The sequence below is a fragment of the Peromyscus leucopus genome, chromosome 7 (genome assembly GCF_004664715.2).
Source record: "Peromyscus leucopus breed LL Stock chromosome 7, UCI_PerLeu_2.1, whole genome shotgun sequence".
NCBI classification, from domain to species: domain Eukaryota; kingdom Metazoa; phylum Chordata; class Mammalia; order Rodentia; family Cricetidae; genus Peromyscus; species Peromyscus leucopus.
Window position 1 is genome coordinate 107,808,041 of NC_051069.1, and position 25,957 is coordinate 107,833,997.

At 51.8% G+C, this 25,957-nt stretch overlaps 2 protein-coding genes across 2 annotated transcripts; one reads left to right on the plus strand and one right to left on the minus strand.

Moving 5' to 3' along the window:
* Positions 1-960: 960 nt before the first annotated feature.
* Positions 961-5,642, minus strand: Myd88 (MYD88 innate immune signal transduction adaptor). Its single transcript, XM_028856401.2, has 5 exons — positions 5,243-5,642; positions 4,222-4,356; positions 3,249-3,429; positions 3,006-3,097; positions 961-2,754 (listed from the first exon to the last, which is right to left on the minus strand). The coding sequence occupies exons 1-5, from the start codon at positions 5,568-5,570 to the stop codon at positions 2,600-2,602; spliced, it is 891 nt and encodes a 296-aa protein (XP_028712234.1). The 5' UTR covers positions 5,571-5,642; the 3' UTR covers positions 961-2,599.
* Positions 5,643-6,984: 1,342 nt separating this feature from the next.
* LOC114682502 (3-ketoacyl-CoA thiolase B, peroxisomal-like) lies at positions 6,985-16,372 on the plus strand. Its single transcript, XM_028856400.2, is given in 14 exon segments — positions 6,985-7,315; positions 7,454-7,547; positions 8,593-8,650; positions 10,547-10,626; positions 11,035-11,077; positions 12,975-13,073; positions 14,050-14,130; positions 14,901-15,091; positions 15,198-15,275; positions 15,278-15,376; positions 15,633-15,688; positions 15,774-15,852; positions 15,855-15,918; positions 16,194-16,372. Coding segments are annotated over 14 exon segments (1,269 nt in total). The 5' UTR covers positions 6,985-7,144; the 3' UTR covers positions 16,270-16,372.
* Positions 16,373-25,957: the final 9,585 nt, after the last annotated feature.

Genomic DNA, 25,957 nt, shown 5'->3' on the forward strand with positions numbered 1-25,957 from the left:
CATGTTAGGGTTTTCCCTGTCCCCCTCTCCCACAACCACCTTTGAGAGTTCTGTCTTCTGTAGGATATGTGGGATATGCTGCCCTTGGTCCAGTTGGTATCCCCACTGTACAGAGCTCTACCATCTGGGTTCTGAGTGGTTCTGGCATTCCTGCATTTACATCTTGATTCTTCTACTGGGGTCTAATTTCCTTTACAACAGAGCATGACTAGCTTGTATATTCTGTCTTGGCCTGGTCCTAAGGAACAAACAGATCCTCAGGGAAAAGGGAAAAAAAGTTAATTTTTAAAACCTTTTTTTGACAGTCTCGTTATGTTTCCTAGTTGAGACTAGGGGCATTCCATCTCCTCAACTAGCTCTAAGACTTTCTATCCTGAGATAATTATAGATCTTTAGCAAGTTGGAAAGGTAATCGGAGTTCTTACACTCTTCACAAGGTCTCCCCAGTGCACCATGGGATATAACCTAGTGCACCATGGGATATAACTGTAGGGCAATCTGAAGACCTCAGATGTAACATCTGTATTGTGTGTGTAGCACTTAGCCATCCAATCATATACATGAATGTGTGTAACACCATAATCAAGGTCTAGACAGTGGTCTGAGAGACAGTTTAGATGATACAAAGTTTGCTTAACATGGACCCTAAGTTCAATCCCTGGCTCTAAATACAACCAGCAGGACCAGGACCTAGAACATGGTATAACCTAGGAAAGGCTCAGGCTGGTGGAAGAAGCAGTTTTCTGGAGCTGATGGATACCCTTGTCTCCACTTGGTCCCTGCTGAAGCCTGAGCCTATGAGGCCGAGGCTTAGCCATCTGGAAGCCCGAGGGGACACCACATTACAGGGCAGCTTCTCTTACATGAGAAAGTCATGGCCTAACTGTCTACTTCCAAACACCTTCACACACACACACACACACACACACACACACACACACACACACACACAGTCACAAGTATGCTTTCTCAAATAGAATATTTTTATTATAAATTTCCACTACAGAAGTACAAATGACAAACATGAGCCTTTATCCCATCTATCTCACTGAAGTTCTCATAAAACCTATATAACAGGCACAGAAGATACTTTCTCCAGACTGTTTTAAAATGCCCACAGAAGTGCTTCATGAGGTCATGCAAAGGGGCCTCCATTCCTGCCCCAGACACTGAAGGAAGGCACATTTTCTGTTGGATTCAGAACCCTGGGGTGGCCCTGAGCTCTGAGACCAGAGACTGTGACATTGCCTCCATGATAGAGAGCTTGAGAGGAATATGGAAACCATCTTGCTGGGGAGGAACCAGCCGAGCCTGCCGAGTTGTGGTGAGAGGCGGCTTCTCCTTTTTCATCTTCATTTTGCTGAAGGCACGATGCTCTTAGGTTTGGGGCCTTTCTAGACTTTGCTTTCAGTGATCAGAGAAGAGAGAGAAGAAATTAACATTGCTCCCATCTTTTTCTTCTTTTTTTGTCGGGGGAGGGGGGGATGGGTGGGTGGGAGAGGTGATAGGCTCTCAGGTAGTCCAGGCTGGCCTTAAACTTGGTGTGTATCCAAGGAGAGCCCTGAAATCCTGATTCTCCTGCCTCTACCTCACAAATGCTAGATTATAGGCATGTGCCGCTACCTGTATAAGGGCACCCCATTTTTATCCAGGGAGATGGCCAGGTCCCCTTGATGGCATAACTCTTCTACTCAGCTATTCTTAGGAGCTGTCCCAAAGTAACCACAGGTATGCAGATGCCTGTGTGTGGGAGGGAGTGTCTGTGTGAGGAGCACGTGAACATTTACATTTATCTAATGAATAGGACTCCATGGAGCCACACACCTCCAAGTACTAGAGAAAGGATGTTTTTGTATGTTTGCTGCTTGTTAACGAAGTAGGTGATCAAAGTGCAGAAAGCTGGAGAAAGTCTGTGTTGGTGGGCCAGAGAGGTCCCCTGATGACACAGTCCTGGGGGCCCTGCTGGGGCCACTATAAATGGTAGGCACGGGAGAGGGCAGGATCCCACTTCAAGCAAAGTGAAGATGTGTACACTACACAAGCATGGCTACATGGGAGGGAAAAGGAAAAAGCAGTCCCAGTTACCCAGACCAGTGACCACCGAACGTGGGATTGAGGCTGAGGCGGTCAAAGATGCAGAGAGGATAGTTTCAGAGAATCAGGTCAAAGTCAGCTCAGCTCCCCATTGCCCTGGGAAAGGAGGAACAGGAATGAGAGGCAGACAGGGGAAGCAGTCGTCCTGGCAAGGCTCCAGTCCCATAGCCAGCTCTCCTTCAGCCAGAGCGATGCCTCGCCATGTTCCTGCCTCAGCTCCATATCCTGTTTCTCAGGTGGAGAAACTGAGGCCAAAGATGGCTCGGCTGTAGCTCAGCTGGTCCCTGGGAATCGCTGTACTGGCTGACAACCCAGCAGGTAACAAAGTCACTTGCAGTCACTGGTTCCATCCAGGACTCGAGGGGCGGTGTCCAGATGGGGTTTGGTTGCTGTAGAGCTAGAACCTCCAAGGATGAGTGGACCACAAATTCCCTCCTACAATGTCAGAGGAGGCAAGCAGAAGAGCAAGGACAGACTGACAGACCTAGGGCTCCCAGGGCCATCTTCAGGGCAGGGACAAAGCCTTGGCAAGGCGGGTCCAGAACCAGGACTTGGTGCATGGGTTGGTATAGTCGCAGATAGTGATGAATCGCAGGATACTGGGGAAGTCCTTCTTCATCGCCTTGTATTTGATGGGAATCAGCCGCTTCTGTTGGACACCTGGAAGCCAACGGGTGTGGTATTGGGACCAGGCCCCTGCCCTATGGTGGGCCAGACCCAGTCTCCAAAGCAAGGGACAACACCAGCTCTCCACCAGCTAGGTATCCATGGTACTTATCCACTGCATAAAGAAACTCACAGGTACACCCCCTCAGAGATCTGGCATGCTTTGGTCCTCCATTCTTGGTCTGGAAACCTTAAGGCTATCCCTCCCTCCCTCCCCTCTCTAACCAAAGCAGGTCTAAGCTTACCTGGGGAGAGGCTGAGAGCAAACTTGGTCTGGAAGTCACACTCCCTGCTCTGTAGGTAATCGTCAGAAACAACCACCACCATCCGGCGACACCTAAGGGAGAGTGCAGAGTGCAGGCATTGGGGTGACGTCCTTCAGCTCACCTCTAGAGGAGAGCCTCAGGGAGGCCCACGGTACCGGACTGCCCAGTGCAGAGCTGAGTTTTATGCACTCGCCCACCTGCCCCTTTGGATGACTAACCAACCTTTTCTCAATGAGCTCACTGGCAATGGACCAGACACAGGTGCCTGGCAGGACATCACGGTCGGACACACACAGCTTCAGCCGATAGTCTGTCTGTTCTAGCTGCCTGATCATCTCCTGCACAAACTCAATATCACTGGGGCAGTAGCAGATGAAGGCATCAAACCGTTCTGGTGTTTGTCCTGAGGACAGGGGACAAGGGTAATGGTCAGCTTTCTGAAGGAGGGCTGGGAGGAGCCCAGCCTGGAGTCTTCCATCAAGGGAACCTGGGCCTGCACCCATCCCAAAGTGATGTCTTACATATGCCCTTCCCACCAGAAAAGATAACTCCCAGATGAAATCTGAGTTAACCGTGTTGGAGGCGTGCCGTTACAGTCTCAGAAGCGCTCAGAGACAGGACTGCTATTATCCCCATTTCTTGGATGGGGAAACCAAGACTCAGAAAGAATGAGTGACTTGCTCAAGGTCCCAGGTCTATCCATCTGTGTTCCAATGTGCATGCTCTGCACACCACACATTCTGGGGCTGTGGCCTGTAGATGTAACTAACCGTCTTATTAAATAAGAAACACAGAAACAATGTAAAGGAGAAAGCCGAGAGGTCAGAGCTCAGAGCTAAAATCTCACCCTTCCTCCTGCTGTCCTAGCTTCGCGAAAAGAGACCTACTTCCTGTCTGTTCGTTTTTTTTATAGTATGTTGTTCTGCCTTCTCATTGGTTGTAAACCCAAACACATGACTGCCTCGTCACTGTCTGAATGTACAGCCCCCTAGGTCTTAAAGGCATATATCTCCAATGCTGGCTATATCCCTGAACACACAGAGATCTATGGGATTAAAGGCGTGTGCCACCACCGCCACACTCTTGCTATGGCTCTAATAGCTCTGACCCCCGGACAACTTTATTTATTAACATACAATCAAAATCACATTTCAGTACAATTAGATTACCACCACAGTGGCCCACCTATCCTTACCCAGGGGGTCGTCCAGAGTGGTGATGCCCTCCAGCTCCTTTGTTTGTGGGACACTGCTTTCCACTCTGGCCACCTGTAAGGGCTTCTCAGACTCCTGCATCTGCTGCCTCGCCATGTATTTCTCGCAGTCATCAACTGTGGAGAAGAGACAGGGTGTAGAAGGCTCCCCAGCTGCCCCTGTATCTGTTCCATTGGCCTACTTGGGCTCTGGGCCTTCTCTAGCCACTGGTGCCATGGACAGCTCCGACAAACTGGCACTCCCTTTCTGACCCTCCCAGAGTGGGCACCTGGAAGGCCACCAAAGTCTGGCTGGCATCTGCCTCTCACACTCCATCCTGCATGCCCTCTTTTTTTTTTTTTTTTTTTTTTTTTTTTTTTTTTTTTGGTGTTTCAAGACAGGGTTTCTCTGTGTAGCTTTGCGCCTTTCCTGGAACTCGCTTTGGAGACCAGGCTGGCCTCGAACTCACAGCGATCCGCCTGCCTCTGCCTCCTGAGTGCTGGGATTAAAGGCGTGCGCCACCGCCACCGCCAGGCTGCATGCCCTTTCTAAGGCTCTTGAGAATGGCTCCAAATTGGGCATCTTGCAAGGAGCAGGGTAGTGGGAGCAGGGGCTTGAATGCCAGAAGGGCTCTGACACCGGGTTAGTGTTCAGTGAGGGTGGTGGCCCCCGCCTAGCATGGTATACCTAACTGTGGGCAGGGGCATTGTGTTGAATGCCAGAAGGGGCTTTAGTCTTCACCTGTTCTGTTGCTCCTGACACAACTGAGATACTCCCAGAGAAGCACATCCTGATTCTTAGTCCAACTCAAGGTTGCCTAGACTCATTCCACATCCTTTCCCTATCTCAGGGTTTTTAAGCCCTCTCCCCAACCCTATGCTGTCCTGCATATTGATCGAAAATTCGACCGTCTCTCCCTCCCTCCCTCCCCAGCACACCCCATTAAAATGAAACAAGATTGATATGCCAAGGCCAGCCTCCTCGACGACCATTGGCACAAAGCCAGAAAGCAGGCGTCCTCACCGATGCTGGACCACAGCTCCTGCAGTATATCCTCACGGCCCAGCATGGCCAGCATCTCTAACAGCTTGCCGACCGTCGCGCCAGAGCGCCCCTGCCAAGCATCCAACAAACTGCCGGTGGGGTCTGGGCGCGTCTCCAGCTGTCGGATCTCCAAGTACTCGAAGCCCATCTCCTCTGCCAGCGAGGTCCAGTCGGCCGCCACCAGCGTTCTCACGTTCAAAAACAGCGAGAGACGGCGCCGCACCTTCATGTTGAGCGCGGCCAAGGGTAGGGAGGATTTGGAGGGGTCCAGGGACATGGATCCCACTCGGGGGCCTTCGGCAGACATGGCGAGCCACCCTGAGCCTTGGTGAGGTCCGCTCGACAGGCGAGCTTCCTTCCTACTTCCCCTAGGGCTCCTGCCAGCCCCGCCTTCTCTCTTTTTCCGAGAAGCTCCGCCCTTTGCTAGAATCTGGAGTCCCGAGTACCAGAGCGCAGCTGGGGTGTCCCGCCACTACCCTCGGAGTGTTTGTACGTACACCTGAACACAGGGCCTGAACTTCATCCCACTTATGTTTCTCGTCTTTGCTCGTCTCCCCTTGAAGTTTTGAGAACCTAGAAAAAGGCCTCTGGCATCTGTCTTGATCCACTGACCTGTCCTGGGAGATCTGATAGTGGTGCATGGTGAGGTGAATCAGCTTTGTTTTGGACATGAAGGAGTTACAGCCCTTATGCACAGTAACCTGTATTCTGGTAATGGGGAGGGAAAAGACAGACTGTGGCTTCGGAAGTGGCAAAGTGAAGCCTCAATTTGCCCTCAGCCATCTGGTGCAAGTAGTGACTGCCTTTTAAAGGGGAAGGCCACAACCCTACCCGCAAGTTGGCATTGAGGGCATCCTGTCCTTTGGTATCTGAGACAAACTCAGTTCTACCCTCTGGGGGTCTGCAAAAACAAAAACACGCGGACCTACCACCTTACAGTCTAGACCCAGGGAAACTTGTTTTCGTTAATTCGTTTAGTTAATCTACTTAGGTGTCAATCTCCGACGCAGGGTCTTCATCCCTCCCCGCCTTAGTAGAATTCCTAGGAGATTGTGGACACTAATGACATCATCCCAAATAGACGTAAAACAGGCTTAAGACATGTGGCACACGCTACAGTTAGAACCTGGCTGCCATTCAGCACATTTATAAAATCAGTTTTCCACACCAACCAGGAAACAAAAATTGCTTTCTTTTCTGAGAGAGCTTCTGTGACAGTCCAACCCCGTTTGGGCCGAACTAGGCGCCGCAACGTTATCTAGGTCCTCGGTCCTGAGTTTGGGGACCTGGGACCCAGCAGAGCAAATTTTGATGGGAGACCGGAGTGTTTTTCCTAGCTTGCCCAGTAAAGGAAGAAGCCGGGAGCCCGGCTCCGCCTTCCGGCCTTTCGTGCTGCTGCGCGCTGAGCTCAAGACTTGGAGGAGGGGCTCCCTTGAGGCTGAGTTCATCTTAGGAAACGCAAAGTTTGGGGTGTCTCTTTCCGTGTGTCTGCAAAAGGTTGCGCAAACTTAAGCTTCCAGTCCGCGTTTCTGGGCGAGGCTTAAGGGTGCACATTCTGATTGGTCTCCGTAGGATTGGCGGGCGGGGCTTTTAGTGGAAAGATCGTCTCGGGATGAGCCTTGGGCGGGGCTCTGGGGAGAGGGGTGGGTAGCTGGGGGCGTGCCCTCGAGCAGACGCCCCTTAACCTAGTTGGTTGTGTCTAGGAGTGGGCGGGTCCCGTAGGAACCCCACCCCCCACTCGCGATATTTTTCAACCCGGGTTGTGATCAATTTTTAGGCCTCTCGGGATAGAGACTGTCCTGTGCTTGCGCCAGGGGATCGTTTTAAGTCGTAGATCTCTGCACCCAGCGCCCAGGCAAATCCTCCGGACCCGCCTCCACGATGCATCGGCTGCAGGTAGTGCTGGGCCACCTGGCCGGCCGGCCCGAATCCAGCTCCGCGCTGCAAGCCGCTCCCTGCTCCGCTGGCTTCCCGCAGGCCTCGGCCTCCGACGTGGTGGTGGTGCACGGACGACGCACCCCCATCGGCCGAGGGGGCCGCGGCGGCTTCAAGGTGAGGCCCCTCCGGTGGGCGTGGGGCGCAGAAGGCGGCCAGTGCGGGTGGGATCCTGCCCTCTGGGTGAGGTGACCGCACAGTCCCCTGGGTGGGGATGCAGGAGCGGGCTCACCGCCGCTGCGCTTCGCCCTGCAGGACACCACCCCGGACGAGCTTCTGTCTGCCGTGATGACCGCGGTTCTCCAGGACGTGAAACTAAAGCCCGAGCAGCTGGGAGACATCTCCGTGGGTGAGCTCACCTGCCGGGCTTGCTCTGGGCCCTCCCTCCCCTCCTCTCCTTCCCAAGGTCTCCCCTTCTCACCGCGAACTTGGGTTTCACAGAGCAAGACTTGACAGGGTCCACTGATTTCAGTGGGATGATTCCTTGATGGCCTGTGCTCCACCTAGGCGCATCAGCCCGCGGAGTGGAGGTGGAAAGCCCGGATGCCCTGTGGTACAGCATTGGTTCTCAACTTGTGGGTTATGACCTTTCGGAGGGTCAAACGGCTTTTTCACAGTGGTCTCAAGACCATCGGAAATCACAGATATTTACATTACGATTCATAACAATAGCAAAATTACAGTTATTAAGTAGCAAGGAAATAATTTTATAGTTGGGGGTCACCACGGCATGAGCAACTGTGTTAAAGTGTCGCAGCCTTAGGAAGGTTGAGAACCACTGCTCTAAAGCCCAGATGTTCCTGGAGACTCCAGGAGGTGGGAGGTCACGGTTCTCCACCTACACTGTCATCCTGTCTATCAGAATCATCTGGTCCAGCCCCGGTTCGGTTACAGGTGTAGACGGGGTTCACCCTGCCCTAACCCCTGCTCTTCCCTGAACTAGAACAGCACAGGGTAGGACAGGGTTTCCTGGGGGGTGCCAGCCTGTTCCTCCTCCCGCAGTGACACAGGGCTTGGAGGAGGACACTTGAGGAGGCGAGCGAGCACTTACAGACTCTCCCCTCACCCACAGCCCTACTTCCCTCAGCGTGCAGGCTTTGCACCATGCGCCTCTTACCCTAGAGGCTCTCCTGTTGCCAGGCAAGCAGGCCTCCCGCCCAGCTGTGCTGATTTAGAGGCGCATGCCTTGGCAGGCGGGCTGGTGGCCCTCCAGCACTGGGCTGGTGGATGACAGGAGGTTGATAGCTGGCTTCTCATTTCTCAGACTCTGAACTTCTGCAGTTACAAATGAGCCTGGGAAAATCCTGAGAAATCTCTGGAATATCTCCTCTTTGGGAGTCACAGCTGAAAGTTAGTGTGCAAAGCTTGGTACTGAACAAGGTCTCTATCCACAGGCAATGTGCTTCAGCCCGGAGCTGGGGCCATCATGGCACGCATCGCCCAATTTCTGAGGTAATCCTTCAACCTCTGGTGGGGACTCCAGCACCATTGACCAGTCTATAGGTGACAGGTTATCAGGTTGGACACTCAGTATCAAATCAACCAGAATCCTTGGACCCAACTTTTCTCCTACCTTGAAGGGTGTGTTACCTGGCCCAAAGCCAGAACACCCAGAGCTTTGGGAGTGGAGCAAAGGTGGCCTGATTTTTTTCTAAGGCTAACTTGTTGCTTACCCTTTGGACACATGCACTCTGTCCTCACATGTCAGGTAAATAATCATACAATCATGTTGGTCCATGGCTTTGCTTCTGCTTACTTCAGCTGCCCAAGAACTCCAGGCTCAGTCCATGATGAGAAGCTGGAGGGGAGGGCCGGGGAGGGGGAAGCCAGGAGGAAGGAGCCAAGAGGAGCCCTGGTCATCTTCCGGTTTGAAAAGCAGTAGTTCAATTACTTCCACGTGTAGATTGAAGACCTCCCTCCCTCAGTTAGATGAGACATAATAGCAATACTGGCCAGTGTCAGAACAGGAAAAAATCTGTAGGCTCTAAGAGGGGTCACACTTAGCTTGGGGTGGAAGGTCCCCCCACCCATGTAACTTTCCATTCTCATCTCTTCCCTGCTTCCTCCCCACTTTGACTTTTCCTCTGTCTTGTCTGCCTCTGTCCATCTGTCTGTCCCCATGGAGTGCTCTCTCGCCACTCTCCTTGCTCTAGCCAGTCCCTGGCTCTCGAGGGTCAGAAGACTGGCCTTCCTGTCCAGTGGGTGGCTGTGTGCCCCCCTGTGCTGCCGCTTTGCCAGCTGATGCTGTTCTTCCATCTCTGACAGTGGATTAATTTTCTGCATGTTGGTTGAGCATCCTCTGGGGTACAGTACTGTTCGTGTCTTAGTCTCCTTAACACAGTACCTTGTGCTCAGTACTTGTTGGATGAGAACTTGGTGACTTGGAGGAAAGGGCTTGATGGATGGGTAGTTTGGCACTAAGAGTGTATCAAGCCTGAAAAGCCGTCACTGAGAGCCCAGTCTCAGAGTTTCCAAGCCTGACTGTACAGCAGAATTAGCAAGATTCTCAAGGGACTTCCTAAATTTGTCTAAGGAGGCACTAGAAATGAGGCTTTATTTATTTATTTATTTATTTATTTATTTATTTATTTATTTATTTATTTATTTGAGACAGGGTTTCTCTGTGTAGTTTTGGTTCCTGTCCTGGAACTCACTCTGTAGACCAGGCTGGCCTCAAACTCACAGAGATCCACCTGGCTCTGCCTCCCGAGTGCTGGGATTAAAGGCGTGAGCCTCCACCGCCCGGCTGAGGCTTTCTTTGTGTTGGACAAGATGGGTCATCTACCTGGAGGGACAGCCCAGGTAGCTCCCAGAGCTGAGCCCAGTGCCACACTGAGAACACAAGAACAAACAGGCCGGACGCCCTCTTCACCCGGGCAAGAGCAGATGCTCAGAGAAGGCAGGTGTACTGTACAGTACAGGTGTGTACTGGTGAGGCCAGGTGGCAGAGATGAATGGAGGCCTTGTCTGTGAGACCTAGCTCTTAGGCTGGTGGCCAGTCTTTGTGTGGGCAAAAAAGATGTCTACTTTTCTCTGTCAAGTCTTCAGAAGCTGAGGGAGAATGCCTGTGGCCCAAACAAGCTTCCCCTGCCACAGTAGCAGGGCATGTGCTTGGGGACCCTGGTGGCAAGTGGCTGCCCAGTAGTAGATATATATATAAAGGAGGGGTCAACGACCCTGGTCTGTCCAGTTGTTGACCCCTCCTTTATATATATCTGCTCTGGTGAGGACAAGGCCAGCTGTTATCCCTCTGGTCTATACACACTGCTCTGGGCCATAATGGGGCCCTGGAGCCTCTAGGAGGCTGTGGCCCATCCACGGCTGATTGTCATCTCCCTTCTGTTTCAGTGACATTCCGGAGACTGTACCTCTGTCTACTGTCAACAGACAGTGTTCATCGGGGCTGCAGGCAGTGGCCAACATCGCTGGTGAGTTGTGACTGCCGGGTGCCCATGAGCATGCCCTGACCTTGGTTCCTCTTTTGTTTGTTTTGGGGTTTTTTTGAGACAGGGTTTCTCTGTGTAGCCCTGGCTGTCCTGGAATTCACTCTGTAGACCAGGCTGTCCTGGAACTCAGAGATCCACCTGCCTCTGCCTGAGTGCTGGGATTAAAGGTGCGCCACCACCACTGGCTCTGACCTTGGTTCTTGACCCTAGGGACTCTAGGCAGAGAGGAGTGGAGGAGCACCCATTGTCACACTCCAAGTCTTTTTGGGTGCTCCTGGGTCTTCTGTGAGGCTTTGGTGAATGTCCCCCAAGAGCAGGGAGGGAACGGGCTGTGCTGGTCCAGGCCAGGCCCACCTGGCCAAGGATGGTTATGAAGTGCTTTTGTTGCAGGTGGCATCAGAAATGGGTCTTATGACATTGGCATGGCCTGTGGGTAAGATCGTCTTCCTGCCGGACCTTCTTAACCAATGCAATGATCAAACTAATTTTCCTCTCCTCAATTCTGAAGGGGCATGATTCTCCTGCCCACCATGGCAGCTGACTAGACTGGGCTCCCAGAAATGTGTCCAGGAGTGGCCCAAGCTCTGGGCTGCTCAGGAATGGTTCCGACTCAGCACCTGCAGTAGAGGGAGCTGGTTTCTGAGGGAGCCTGGGAGTCTGCCAGAGTAGAACATGTGGACAAGCATGCTGAGGAAATGCTACACTGGAGAATGCCTTCCAGGGCACTTCTATGTTCTCTGTGCCTGTCGAGAGACGAACACCAGTGTTGGTCCTCTAGACCCAGGACACATAGAGCAGAGCATGGTGGCTCAGGCCTGTCCGTCCCAGCTGTTGAGAAGACTCAGACGAGAGGACCTTAGGTTGGAAGCCAGCCTAAAGCCAGGGACAGCTTTTATTGTACCACCGTTTACTGGTCTGTCCTTTCTCTTGTCACCACATTGGCGTTTGAGTGGCAGCTGTGATCTGAGGGACAGATTGTCGGGTATCTGTTCGCTGTCACCACTTAGACTACAGTTTTACTTCTGCCTGTAGAAATTAGCTTGGAAGTGGCTCCGAGGGAGGGCAGGCCTAGGGTGTGGACTTGGGGTGTCTGAAGCTGGAAAGACATCTAAGGGAGGCCTTGGCAGGGTCTGGGGCCAGCAGCCTTGCATACCCTCTGTGCAGTGTGCCTCGTCAGGAGGCATTGCTGCCCGTGGTCAGGTCTTAGCCGCCCTTCACTGGGTCGTCCTAGCCTGTGTGTCAGTAGGGTGACAGCCATAGTCCACAAACGGAGACTGCTAGGCAAGAGTCACGGCCAGCCTGCCTGTTGCTGTTCTTCATGCTTGTCATAATGAGGACAACAGATGGGGTGACTTGGGGGAAGGGCCGGGGCTCCATGAGTTCCTCAGGGGAGTCTAGTCCAGTCAGTTCGAGGACCCCAGTATTGGCGACAAAGCAGGCGAGTCTGGAGCATGCCCACATCACATCAGCTTGGGCACGGCTCCTGCTGAGGCTTCGAGGGCAGGCTGGCAGCTGTGGCCAGGCTGGCAGCTGTGGTCAGGCTGGACAGCTGTGGTCAGGCTGGACAGCTGTGGTCCAGGCTGGACAGCTGTGGTCCAGGCTGGACAGCTGTGGTCCAGGCTGGACAGCTGTGGTCCAGGCTGGACAGCTGTGGGCGGGTTCCTCACCACTCAGCCCTCACTGTCCTCATCTTTATAAGGGGACGCGTACGTCAGCTCTGGGAATGTTGCAGAGGGACAGCTGGCACCGTGGGGTCTGTGTCATGAGGAGCCCTGAGCAGAGGGCTCCTGTGCTTGAAAAGGTCGAGCTAGTGTTAGAGGAAGAAAAAACACTCAGTTAAGGTCATCTGCTATCATCCTGACGCTTTACCCCCCCACACACCCTTTCTGAGTCCTCTACACCTACTCCCTGTCCATCCTCCCTGTCTACTCCAGTCAGGTCCCTTTGATTGACATTAACCTTGTGCTTGTTTGGAAGGAATTTCTCCCATCTCCTTTTGACTTTGAAGTTACGGAGAGCTTGGCCTAACTCGGGGCATATGCCTTGTGCTGAGGAGTGGGTACCAGAAGGCTGCCCCGGGGATGCTGCCAATCCCCTGCCTCAGCACTGGACAGTGGGGTCTGGGCTCTGAGAGTATGTCTGATACAGTGACTAGACTTGAGAGAGAGAAGGCTCAGCTGCCCCATAACCTCCACCTGCCTCAAGGGCCATCTGCCTTTCTCAGGCTTCCTAGACAGCTTACCACATTTCCTGAGAGATGCCAGAAATTGCCATTCAGCTGGCCATCCCTAGGACTTCCTACTACAGCTGAAATCATTCCTCCTCCTTAGGGTGGAGTCCATGTCCCTGTCTGAGAGAGGGAACCCTGGGAATATTTCTTCACGCCTGATGGAGAAAGAGAAGGCCAGAGACTGCCTGATTCCTATGGGGTGAGTGTCCACAGGAGGCTCTGTGAGTGTATATATATGTGTGTGTGTGTGTGTGTGTGTGTGCGCGCGCGCGCACCAAAACAACAGCGCGCGCGCGCGCGCTCAGTCACTGTTCTGCCTGTCCTGGACCAGATACCAGGGAATGTTCTCCTCTATGACTGACAGTATTTAATCTTCTTCCTCTGGGTGTCACATGCTCCATAGGAACTGGGTATGGGATTGAGGCTGTACTTGGCTTTTTTTCCTGAGACCTACCTCCTCCCGCTCAACACACACACACACACACACACACACACACACACACACACACACACACACACACACACGAGTCCTTTCTGATTCTACAAGTTTCCAAATGTAGCTCATCCTGCGTCACCCTGTCTGAGGTGCTGTGTCTCAGGGAAAGCAGTGGTAGCAGTGCCCAAAGCCTTGGAGGCCTCAAGAGTTGAGAACATGGGAAGTTTGGATTCCCTTACATGCAGGGAAGAGCCTGTGAGATGCAGTGTGGGAAATCTGTTCCCTTTCTCCAGTGCTTTCGTACTGCAGCCACGTCTGTGAGCTCTCCACAGTGTGTGTCCACAGGCAAGGGGTTCTGGGGAGGCTGGCCATGTGAAGACTCCAGACTGACCTGGCTGTGTCCATATCCTGTGTTTCCAAGAGTAGCCTGGAAGCCATAGGAGAAACTGAGGCCAGATATTACCCCCAGCATCCCTCCTGCCCTTGTCTTATGGGCTGAGGCAACTTACCCAGGGGACAGTTCCTTTTGTAGGCCCACATTCAGGCTGCTCTACCCTTTAAGGTGTCTTTGAATCTTGGAGCATCTGTTGATATGGGTGCTCAACATCCATGATGAGCCAGGAGTCTCTGGAGCATGGCCTGGAAACCCTGTCTCTGAAGTGCTGGCACAGGCCTTCAGTATGGCCCTGACTCTCAGGCCAGCAGACCCACAGCCTCCTGCTTTACTGTTTGTGTCTAGGATAACCTCAGAGAACGTGGCTGAGCGGTTTGGCATTTCACGGCAGAAGCAGGATGCCTTCGCTCTGGCCTCCCAGCAGAAGTGAGTACAGCGGGGGTGGGCTATTGATAGGGCTGGAGAGTGGATCGCGGGGCCAACCTGGTAGTTTAGGTAGAGCTTTGCTAAGGGACAAAGCTCGTATCTCTCCAGCTGGGAGCTTTCAGTGGCTGGCACTGTCTTCCCAAATTGTGGAATAGGCCTGAGTGTCGGTAGGTGACCTCAGGCAAAGCTGAGCTGCCATCGGAGAAATGCGAAGCCTTAGATCTCTGGGCAGGCTAGGTTGAGCAGCCCAGCTGTACAAAGAGACAACAAAGAAATACTTGGTATCCGGGCCAGGTGGCCTCCTCAAGCAGGGGTCTTAGCAGAGACAAGAAAAACCGCTAGAGTTTTGTGGTCCAGCTACTTGAACTCGGCAAAACAGAAATGAGACACTTCCTCTAACAAGGTGAAAGGAGGAAACTGACTCCCCAGAGCTGACCTCTGACCACTACATGCATGCTACGGGATGGGTATGTGTGCACGCACACACACAAATTTAGTGTTAACTCCCTCCTCCCCTCTGAGGTGGGAATTAGACATGTTCTAGAGCTGTGGGGCAGATGAAGAGGCCCTGGATGGCCTTAGGCATGCTCTCCCTACCAAAAGGTAGGTGAGGGTCCTGAGAAATTCTTTCCAACCAGAGCGACCCAAGGGCCAAGTATATTTCCAGACTTTAAACCTAAAGTACATGTTCTCCTGAGTTGGCCAAAGCTAGGGACAGGCAGGAAGGGAGCCCTCACATGCCTGTGTCTCACTGTCCATGGTGCTGGCAGGGCAGCCAGAGCCCAGAGCAGGGGCTGTTTCCGAGCTGAGATCGTGCCTGTGACAACCACAGTCCTTGACGACAAGGGCAACAAGAAAACCATCACTGTGTCCCAGGACGAGGGTGTCCGCCCCAGCACCACCATGGAGGGCCTGGCCAAGCTGAAGCCTGCCTTCAAGGATGGAGGCTCTACCACAGCTGGTGAGCGTGGGCCTCTGAGAACTGGAGCTGACCAGGCCCCCTGGCAAAGTGGTGGTGGAGGGCTGGCTCTCCGCTGATGCCTCCTAGTCCACCCTTCCTCCCCTAGGAAACTCCAGCCAGGTGAGTGACGGAGCCGCCGCCGTCCTGCTGGCCCGGAGGGCCAAGGCTGAAGAGTTGGGCCTTCCATCCTTGGGGTCCTGAGGTCCTACGCCGTGGTCGGTGTCCCTCCTGACGTCATGGGCATCGGTCCCGCCTATGCCATCCCTGCAGCTTTGCAGAAAGCAGGTGAGGCGGCTCCTTCTCATCCTGGACCCCTCATTCCCCGTATCTGGGACTGGGGCGTGCTGGGTTTGACCCTGTGGGTGCTCTGGAATGAAGGTGGGTCAGGCTAGCACCCCATATCCAAGGCCTCCCTAACCTGCCGTTGGAACCCCCTCGCCTGGCACACAATAGATCACTAGAGCCGCACTGGGGGTGGAGGCCCTGGGAAATCCAGAGTCCTGCCTGTGACTGTCAGCGCTGGTCTGTATCTCGCCTGCAGGGCTGACTGTGAAGGACGTAGACATCTTTGAGATCAATGAGGCCTTTGCAAGTCAGGTGAGCCCGGGTGTCATGGTGGGGTCGATTGGGCCAGTGGTTCAGAGCAGATGGAGACTTCAGCTACTGCTCTGGCTCCTTCCAGGCCCTCTACTGTGTGGAGAAGCTGGGGATTCCTGCAGAGAAGGTGAACCCCCTGGGGGGTGCAATAGCCCTGGGCCACCCCTGGGCTGCACTGGGGCAAGGCAGGTGGTCACGCTGCTCAATGAACTCAAGCGCCGTGGGAAACGGTAAGGCTGCTGCTTATGGAGTGTTGTGGGGATGCTCAAGCTGGGGTGTCTTGGGGAGGTGAGCACACACAGGGGTTCTGAACTAGGGGTGGAGTGGTGAGACTTGTCTTCCCGATGGCTTGCTTAAAAGGCAGCATAACCTATGGACGGTGTCTGTCACCTGGGTGTGTGTCTGTCTAGGGCTCATTTCCCACAGATCTGTTCTGCTCATGTGTCTGTTGGGGGCATGGGCTGGGGGTCAAGCTCCGCCAGCCAACGCGGGTTCTCTTCTCCAGGGCTTATGGAGTGGTGTCCATGTGCATCGGGACGGGGATGGGAGCCGCTGCTGTCTTTGAATATCCTGGGAACTGAAACCCTGGCTGCAGGCACTGCCCAGAGAGTCCTACAGTGGTGGCCAGAGAGGGGCGGACTCTGCAGAAGCCACCTGCATGGGACACTCAGCACTGGAGGGGGTATCACAGCACTTTAATTTAGAAGATGTGATCGTAGGTGGCAGAAAGAGGTGGGAATGCCCCATCAAGTGCCTCAAGTTATGCTGAAGTGAGCATGGGACACCCAGGTTGCAAAGTCATTGTGGACCTGTGAGGGATGGTGCCTCCCTGACGGTGGGATGGATGTAATAAATGTATGTTGTTTCATTTTGGTGGCTGTCATTTCCTCCAGGGCTCATTCTGTGTGATCTGCATAATGATTAAGAGCCATGGTCCCCCTAGTGATGTAGCTGTGTGCCAGCTTTGGAGACCTGTTACTGCAGGACCTCAGCTGACACCATTGCCCTGGCAGAGGCTCCCTCATCCAGCCCTCAGCCACTGTCCTGCTCTCCAGTCTTGGCCATGTTGCATTCTTCAGCTGGGGCCAAGGCTGGGGCTGAATGCCTTAGAGATGCTAAGGCACCATGTATAGGAAGGAGGCATCTCATCCCAAGATCCTCCGCTCTACAGCAGCAGCCAGCAGACCTCCAGCACCTGGACTCCGCGTAGCCCGCTGCTCCTGGGAATAGGTAGTGGAGACAGTGAGGTTAGGCAGCCTCGGCCGGTGCCCAGGCCCTGGGGGCAGTGCCCAGAAGCCAGGGGCAGCTGTCACCTGCCTACAAAGAACACCTCTAAAGACTGGAGAACTCCTGGGTACCCCAAGGCCTTGGCTTCCTTGTCCTGCACCGAGAAAAAAGGACACTCATGGGCACAGTTCTCCATGTTTGTCCACCTCAGACCAGTCCTGCCTCACAGATGTCACCTGTGGTCTTGCCAGCTACACAGAGCAAGGCTGCCAGGGACTGGAGAACTGGTGGACTCCAGGAATGCCAGGTACTGTCAATCTTGAGAAGCCTGTCTGCATGGACAGGACCCAGCAGGCTTCTTAGGTGCCTTGTCCTGTCCCTCCAAGGAGCAATGGGCAGGTGAGAAGGCACAACATCGCCACCCACATGATCCAGCTGCTCCAGCCGCCACTGCCCTTGGTCAGGTAGAGCTCCCAGGGGTGCTGCTGGTTCACAAGGCGGGCTCTGAAGTCCACCCAGGTGGTGGAGCATTACAACAGTAACACAGACGCAAAAGCCACTCCTGGAGCCCAAGCCTATGACTCAGGGATGAAGCATCCTTACAGGGTGGAGTTGTATGCTGCGTGTCCCTGGGACCCTAAGGACTGATGCTTCTGAGCAGAGCCAGGGACAGCAGATGGCAGGGAGTTGACATTGCCACCAAAGCCAGAGGGGCAGGTGGGATTCTGCAGAGGAGTGGGTCAGAGGGCACCTGCTGTCCAGCTCTGGTGGAGCTCAGTGCTCTGATCCTAGGTGGGCAGGTCAGTCAGCCATCTGACGTCATCCTCTGGCTTCGCCCTCCTGTGGGGCTGTCATGTGAACTTCCACACAGACCAGAACAAATATCCCCTCCTCCAGACAGCCAACCACAGGTCAAAGTTGATTGCACCCAAGTCCAGCCTAATGAACCAGAGTTTCATCAGGGCTTCCTTACAGGAGGATGGGCAGCTTGTGGTTGGTCACACCGCTGAAGAAAATGTCTGTCTCCCCTCCCTAGAATGGTTAACCCTTTCATATCCTCAAGATCAGGAGGCCAACAGCCTGGAAGATGGGGTTCCACAGCAGGTGCTCCGGGCTTAGCCCTTGGCTCCTTAGGCGCTGGACCACACGGGCGTTTCTTCAGTCTCGGGTACCCCAGCAGTCCCCAAGGCACCCTCAGGCATCACCATGGTTAAGCTCCTCCCCTTGGCTTCAGCTGCTGCCCAGACCTTAGGCTGCAGGGCCTTGCCAGTGTGCTCTGTCTCTGCCTCTGGTCTCTGGCATTTCCCTGATCTGTCCCTCAACACTACCTGTACCCCAGCCAGGCACTCCAACTAACTCAGCGCCACACTGACCTGTGACCTTCCTGCCAATGAAGCTCGCCCTGGAGCTCCATAGGCCTGGGCCAGACAGTGAGTGGGGAGCTCCCTGTCCCCACCCACCAGGCCATCCTCTGGATCTGCCCAAGTGGCTTCCCTTTAATATACTAGACAGGCTGCAGTTTTAGTCTCCTCAGGGGAGAGTGGTTGACTTCCCACCTTCCAGCCCCTCACTCTTGGGAACAGGTGCTGTCCTCCTCCCCTGGGGGGGGGGGCAAGGAGAAATCCAATTTGCCTGAGTGGTTTGGCTGGCAAACCCCAGGAGCAGACCCCTGAGCAAACACCATCTCTCACTCTGCAAATGTCCACTCTGGGAGGATCGGGTAAGCCTGGAGCTTCTGGTAGGACAGTAGATGGGACACAGCGTCACCCCAGGTTGTTGAAATGGACTGCTCCGTCTGAAGCTGTCTCCTGCTTTTCCACGTGTGGCTACCGCAGGTCCAGGGGTTTCCTGTTTGATCTCTCCATGGGGCAGTCTCTCCAACTGGACTGTACCAGCTGCCCAGCACACAGCTCAGCAGTGCCCCCACCTGGTGCATTTGGTCCCCACACGCCTGCTCTGTGCAGCAAGGACAGCCTTCCCTGAGGAGAGGGCTGAGGGGACAGAGAGTAAGGAGACTGTCCTTCCTGGCTGAGTAAGGGATCTGGGCTGAGCAGAGTGCTCTTATCCTGAGGACATGAGGGGCCTGCTAGGATATCCAAGCAGTTTTTCCTTCCACAGAGCCTCTGGCCACTGTGAGGAGTTGGGCTGTGGAACATGAGTAGACTGAGAACAAAGGACCAAACAGGGTAGGACATAGGCCAAAGCTGACATTGAACTGCAGATTCTCCTGCATTTTCCTCTCAAGTGCTGGGATTACGGGCTTGTGCCTCCACACCTGGCTGAAACCACTCATTATTAAGAGGAAAGAGTATATATATGTTTTGCATGTTTGCCTACAGGCCAGAAGAGGGCGCCAGATCTCATTGCAGATGGTTGTGAGCCACCATGTGGTTGCCGGAAATTGACCTCGGGACTCTGGAAGAGCAGCCAGTGCTCTTAACCTCTGAGCCACCTCCCCAGCCAAGCAGAGTGCTGCGTGCCTGTGAAGCCAGCACTTGCAAAGTGAGGTGGAGGCTGGAGAGTCAGGTGGTCATTGAGGGTTGTTTTCAATGACCTAGGAGTTTGGGGCAAGCCTGAGTGAGCTACAAGAAACCCTGTCTTTGGAGATAGAGGACACCATATGTTCGAACTCACATGAACTCACAGACCGAGGCAACGTGCACAGTGCCTGCACAGACCTCCCAGGTGGGGTCCTAGAGCTGAAAGGAGAATTGGGCACATGCCCCATCCCTAACCCAGGAGGTATCTTCAATTGATAACCACTTGCAAATGAAAATTTAGTTTTCTCCAAGGGAGTCTCACTAGGGAAACAAACTACTTTTTTTTTTTTTCTAGACAAGGTTTCTCTGCGTAGCCCAGGCTGTCCTGGAACTCTCTCTGTAGACCAGGCTGGCCTCAAATTCAGAAATCCACCTACCTCTGCCTCCCGAGTGCTGGGCTTAAAGGCGTGCGCCACCAGCAGCCAGCCCAGCAAACTACTCTAAGGGTAGGCTGCACGCCCAGCAGCAGACGGCCAACAGAAAATGAACTCAACAGCATCTTTGGAGGTTCCTTGTCTCATAATGTCATGTTAGGGCTTTAACACACACACACACATATGTACATATATATATTTTCTCACCCTACAGGCTCTTTGCATATATATTATGGCTCCTAGTTTTGTGTTTTGATGGGATTCCTGAGTGTGCTAATGGGTAGGTCTCTGTGTCTATATAATTCTTGTGCCTTTTCTTGGCTCTTTTCCCTCTGTTTGTTTGTTTTGTCCTGTTCTGATGTATTAATTTTTGTTTTATCTTATTGCATTTTATTATGTTTTTTTATTATTCCTTAGCAGCCTGTTTGTTTTCTAATGAGAGATCCAGGTGGGAGGGGAGGGGAGGAGGAACTGGGAGGAAGAGAGGGAGGGAGCACTATAATCAAGATAATACTATGTGAGAAAAAAAAAAGTATATTTTTAATAAAAGGAAAAAAAAGAAAAATAGATCCTGTCTCATAAAGAGAATGACTTAGAAGACCTGAGTTCACTCATATCAGATGGCTCACCACTGCCTGTAACTCCAGCCTCTGTGGATCCCAGGGCATCTGCACTCTGCCCATGCATGGATGCACCTACACATAATTTTTAAATAATTTAAAAACCAAATGATACTTTAAAAGTTCCAGTCAACCAGATTATAATCTTAACACTGGGGAGGCTGAGGCAGGAAGATCACTGTGAGTTTGAGGTCTGTATATTTCTAGGCCAGCATGGTTTGATGCATGAGACATTGTGTCCCTCCAAAGGATGTGGGTAGGATGGGAGAGACGGCTCAGTGGATGAGAACGCGCTATTTTATTTTTTCTGAATGTTTTCCTTTTCTGTATCATTTCAGTTCAGAAATTAAAAAAAATTATAAACTATATAAAGAAAATGACAATGTGAAAGTGACCCCAAACCACCAGTTTCTGGATCTCATTCTCACAGATCATTTTCATGGATAACACAGGGGAATGCCTTTCCAGACTTTTCTTTCATGTGTGTGGATGTCCTAGCTTCGAATGCTCACAGAGTGAAGGAAACTAGGCAGGCATACCCCAGGGGATAAACACCGTAAAATCAGAAAGAAGATTAACATTTAATTTTCCTAAACCAAATTTGTTTTAAACAGAGTCCAAACACAAACAGCAGGCACATCCTTGTTTGGGGAATAGGCTCCTTTCCCTTCAGAGCTCTGTTTGCTTAAACATCAAAGTCCATTGAGCGTTTGTCCAGCTGTAAACACTAACTCAGCTTTTTAAAAATCTTAGTGTCAGCTGCACAAGTTACTCATTTAACAGAAGGCAGGTCCAACACCCCCTCCAACTTGGACCAGGACTTATGCAATGCTTGCCCTGGTGAGGATAGTTGGTCAAAATACTATCTTCTCTCATAACAGCCTCCCACTGATTCAAAGACTAATTTTATTTCTTCTGAGTCACAATACACTGAAGATAGATTTAAGTTCTAATATACCCCAAAATGAAGTCTTCTGCATAGAAATATAAAATTACAGATACATAAAATAAATGATTGAATCTGAATTATAATTGGCTCGTCTAATTCAGTCCCTAATTTCTGGTGGTTTGTTATTGATTTTTGTCTCACAACACCGGGGAATGAATCTGTGGCCTTGCACCTGCTGGGCAAGTACTCTACTATACTCCAGCCCTCGTTTTGTGTTTGTTTTTGTGTTTTTCGAGACAGGGTTTCTCTGTTTAACAGTCTTGGCTATCCTGAAACTCACTCTACTGTAGACCAGGCTGGACTCCAACTCAGAGACCCGTCTGCCTCTGCCTCCTGAGTGCTGGGATTAAAGGCATGCGCCGCCGCCGCCGCCGCCCCCCCCCAACACTCATTTCAATTTTCAGACAGAGATCACTAAATTGCTCAGGCTGATCTTGAACCTACTCTGTAGCCCAGGCTAGATAGATGTGGGTACTGGACTCAGCTCCTCTGCAAAAGCAGTATGTGCTCTTAATCATGGAGCCATCTCTCCAGCCCATCTCTCTCTTTTGTGCTTAAAGTCTACATTAAAATATCTTGAGCCATCGAGATGGCTCAGTGGGTAAGGGCCCTGGCTGGCAAGCCTTATGACCTGAGACTGAGCCCAGAATCTGCAGGGTAGAAGAGAACCTGTTTCTGCACACCGTCCTCTGACTGCTACACACACACACCATCACTCACACTAAATAATAAATGCAAAAACAAAAAACCCTGAAACACTCTGCGGTGTGTGGCTCGTCCTGAAATTATCTTCTGTGTTGAAGCCAGGCATCTCAGGTTGGCCCAGTTGAGGTAACTAAAAGATTAGGGGAACTCCTGAAGCTCCTGTGTGTGTCAGGGTGGAGTTCTGTCTTCTTCCCTGTACCCCTCGGCAGCGTGAGTTGCCCCCTTTCTCTAGCGACTTACACACAGAGGAGGCCATTTGCAAAGCTGAGAAAGCCTCACCAGGAGTCAGCACTGTAGCCTTAGAGAAACAGGTGCTTGCTGTTTAGGCCATGACATTGGCCATGACACACGGTAAGGTCCTTGGGGTCTCACGGATTCTTTTCTGGCTGAATTGTTAAGATCCACCTCTCTGCTGTTCAACCTACCACTCCTGGTGGCGTGTGTAACTGCCAAAGGCCCCACATTCCGGGAAGGCTCTTCTGATGGCTTCTGCCTTATGCCTGTCATGATTTCTGTGTTGTTTGATGTGTTCTTCATAATTCTCTCTGAGCAACCTCCATCTGCCCTGAGCCTGAGTCTCACTGTGTAGTCCTGGTGGTAGTGGCCTCTTGTGGATTTCATCATTGGCTTTCTTTCTTTCTTTCTTTCTTTCTTTCTTTCTTTCTTTCTTTCTTTCTTTCTTTCTTTCTTTCTTTCTTCCTTCCTTCCTTCCTTTCCTCCCTCCCTTATTTATTTATTTATTTATTTATTTATTTATTTATTTATTTATTTATTTATTTATTTATGAGCCTGAATCTCACTGTGTAGTCCTGGTAGTAGTTGCTTCTTGTGGAGGCCTGAGCCTTTTTGTTTTGTTTCTTTTAAGATTTATTTGTTTATTATGTATGCAGTGTTCTGCCTACATGTATGCATGCACACCAGAAGAGGGCCCCAGATCTCATTACACATGGTTGTGAGCTACCATGTGGTTCCTGGGAATTGAACTCAAGACCTCTGGAAGAGCAGCCAATGCTCTTAACCATCTCTCCAGCCCCAACTTGGACCCATTCTTTATCCCACTGTGCATCCATACCTTTTCCTGGCCTCATCCACCACTTGACTTTGGGCTAGCCACAGGACATACTTCTCAAATGGCTGCCCAAGCTCTTTTCTGGTGTTCTCAGAGAGGTGTACCGTCAGCATACTGAACTCAGGGTGAAGGCAAGAGTCATGGGGAGCAGAGCCACACCAGCTGAGCTAGGCTTAGATGTGCTCACCCCAGGTAATCTGCTGACCTGTGGACAACAACAAAAGATAATTTCAAAGTGGTATGGTGGCGTAGACCTGCAATTACAGCGTTTGGGAAGGTGAGGCAGGAGGATCAGGAATTCAAGGCCAGTCTCAGCTACACAGTGAATTCCAGGCTAACCTGGGGCACATGAGATCTTGTCTCAATAATACAATAAAACAGATTTTGTCACATCAGACCTGGTGTCACAGGCCTGTAATCTCGGCCACCAGGGAGGCTCCAGCAGGCGGGTTGTAAACCCAAGGGTGCTGGGCAGAAGGGTCTTTGAGCCCAGACATTTTATATGTCCAACCTGGGACATAGTGCAAGACTGTGAAAACAGACAAAAAAATAAGAGGGAAGAGAGAGAGAGAAGAAGAGAGAGAGAGAGAGAGAGAGAGAGGATTATTATTTCTGAGACAGATCCAGATCTTGCTATGTATCCCAGGCTGGCCACAAACTCATGGTCCTCTTGTCTCACCCTTCCAAGTACTGGATTACGATGTAAATTACTACCCCAAGTTTAATTAAGATTTTGATTTTTGTAGTTAAAAAGGTTGACTCTAGGGCACAGGTTAGGCAAAGTCTCTACCTTCAGTCCCCACTAACTTTTCTTCTTTTCTTTCATTTTTTGTTTTTGGGGTGGGGGGTGGTCTCTCGGTGTAGCCTTGGCTGACCTGGAATTTGCTATGTAGATTAGGTTGGCCTCAAACTCATAAAGTTCCATCTGCCCAGCCTCCCTAGTGCTGGAATTAAATGTGATGCAACAACACACCCAGCTTGGCTTTCAGCACCCCCACCCCACCTTTTATTTTGAGACGGTCTCTTTCTTGTGTAGCCCTGGCTATCCTGGAACTCTCTCTGTAGACCAGGCTGACCTTGAATTTAGAGCTCCACCTGTCTCTGCCTTTTGAGTGCTGGGGTTGAAGGCATGGCCATCACAACTGGCTTCTTCAGCCCCCTTTTAATTTTATTTTGAGACAGGGTTTCAATAATTTATCCAGAGTGGTCTTGAACTTGAGAGCCTCTTGTTTCGACCTCCCAAGTGCTGGGATTACAGGTATATGCAACCATGACTAGGGGAACATTTCCTCCCTCCTCCCTCCCTCCTCTCCCTCCCTCCCTCCCTCTCTCCTTCCCTCTCTTCCTCTCTTCCTTCCTTCCCTTTTCCTTCCTTCCTTCCAAATGGAGTTAGTATAAATAAAATACAAGGCCCAGACAAACAAAAGATAGAATGGAGTTATGTGGTGATATCTTGTTTGTGATCTGACAAATAAAGCTTGCCTGAAGATCAGGGTATGGAGCTAAGCCACTAGTTAGCCATAGAGGCTGGTCAGTGGTGGCACACACCTTTAATCCCAGCACTAGGGAGGTGGAGTCAGGAAGTGAGAGGAATATAAGGCAGGAGGAGATAGGAGCTGGCACTCTTTCAGGCTGAGGATTTGGTAGAGGTAAGAAGTCTGGTGGCTGGCTGCTCTGCTTCTCTGGACTTTCAGCTTTCACCCTGAATCTGACTCTGGGTTTTTATTAACGAGACCAATTAGGATTTCGTGCTACAGAGTTGGTCAAACCACTCTGAGGACTAAGTGTGCTCAGCAGGTCACACACTTGCTTCTGAGCAGTCCCAATGTCTGACCATCCTGAGTGGAAACTGCTGAGGGCCTGTGTCCCCAACGAGCAGTAAATGTCCTGGAGGGCAGGAACTTAGTTTAAGTGCCTTCTTGTTCAGGCTGAGCTCCAAGCTGCTGGAGTTCAGCAAGGGAAGAGTCTGATGATCCAACTGCACATTGCCTGCACTTCCTGTAGGCAGGTGGATGTCCTGGGGATTTCTAGAAAGATGTCCCCACGGGAAAAGAAGGTGCTTTCAACTCTATGAACACGTTTTGGGTTCTTGTCTGGCTTTGCCTGCATTAGACCACCAATACATTACCCGACAGCCGAGATAAATGAGTCATCCATGGGGGCATCGCAACCTCTGATTTTTCTCAAATGTTGCCATTTATTTATTTGTTGGCACATGTATGTATGTTTGTTTGTTTATGGTGTGTGTGTGTGTGTGTGTGTGTGTGTGTGTGTGTGTGTTGGCACATGTGCCATGCTGTGTGTGTGGAGGTCAGAGGATAACTTGTAAGATGTGTAGGATCTTTCTATCACGTGGATTCTGTAAGGTACTCATGTTTGGTGGCAAGTGCCTTTAATCCTCTGAACCATTTCACAGACCCAAGAACACTGATTTTAAATCCAGAGGTGAGATGTGCTAGATACGGACAAGGCCGGTCAAAGCCCCGGTCTTCCAACCTCAGGACCCATTTCCTTGTGACTTTTGAGTCACCACTATGAGGTGGACAGCTACTCCACTACCCAGGAGGCAATTCCAAAAGATTCCCTGGCCCAGAACCACCTGAGGGACCTGCAAGAACTGGTCACCCCAGAGTTCCCACCAGTGTCTCACGTGTCTCAAGGAAAGCCAAGCCTTCTTAAGGCAGGGGTGGAGGGAAGCCGCTGCGCTGCAGGGTGGGGACCCGCAATGCTAGGGACCATCAAGTGCCCCAGCTAGACGCAGTGCCACTAACGTCCTCCAGCAGGC

Bases quoted from the DNA above. Each gene is read 5' to 3' on its own strand.
- Myd88 (XM_028856401.2), bottom strand. From the start codon at position 5,570: ATGTCTGCCGAAGGCCCCCGAGTGGGATCCATGTCCCTGGACCCCTCC. The intron at 4,357-5,242 runs GTGAGGACGCCT...TCTTCTCCACAG, and splicing joins GGAGCTGTGGTCCAGCATCG to TTGATGACTGCGAGAAATAC. The intron at 2,755-3,005 runs GTAAGCTTAGAC...GTTGGCTTCCAG, and splicing joins TGCTCTCAGCCTCTCCCCAG to GTGTCCAACAGAAGCGGCTG.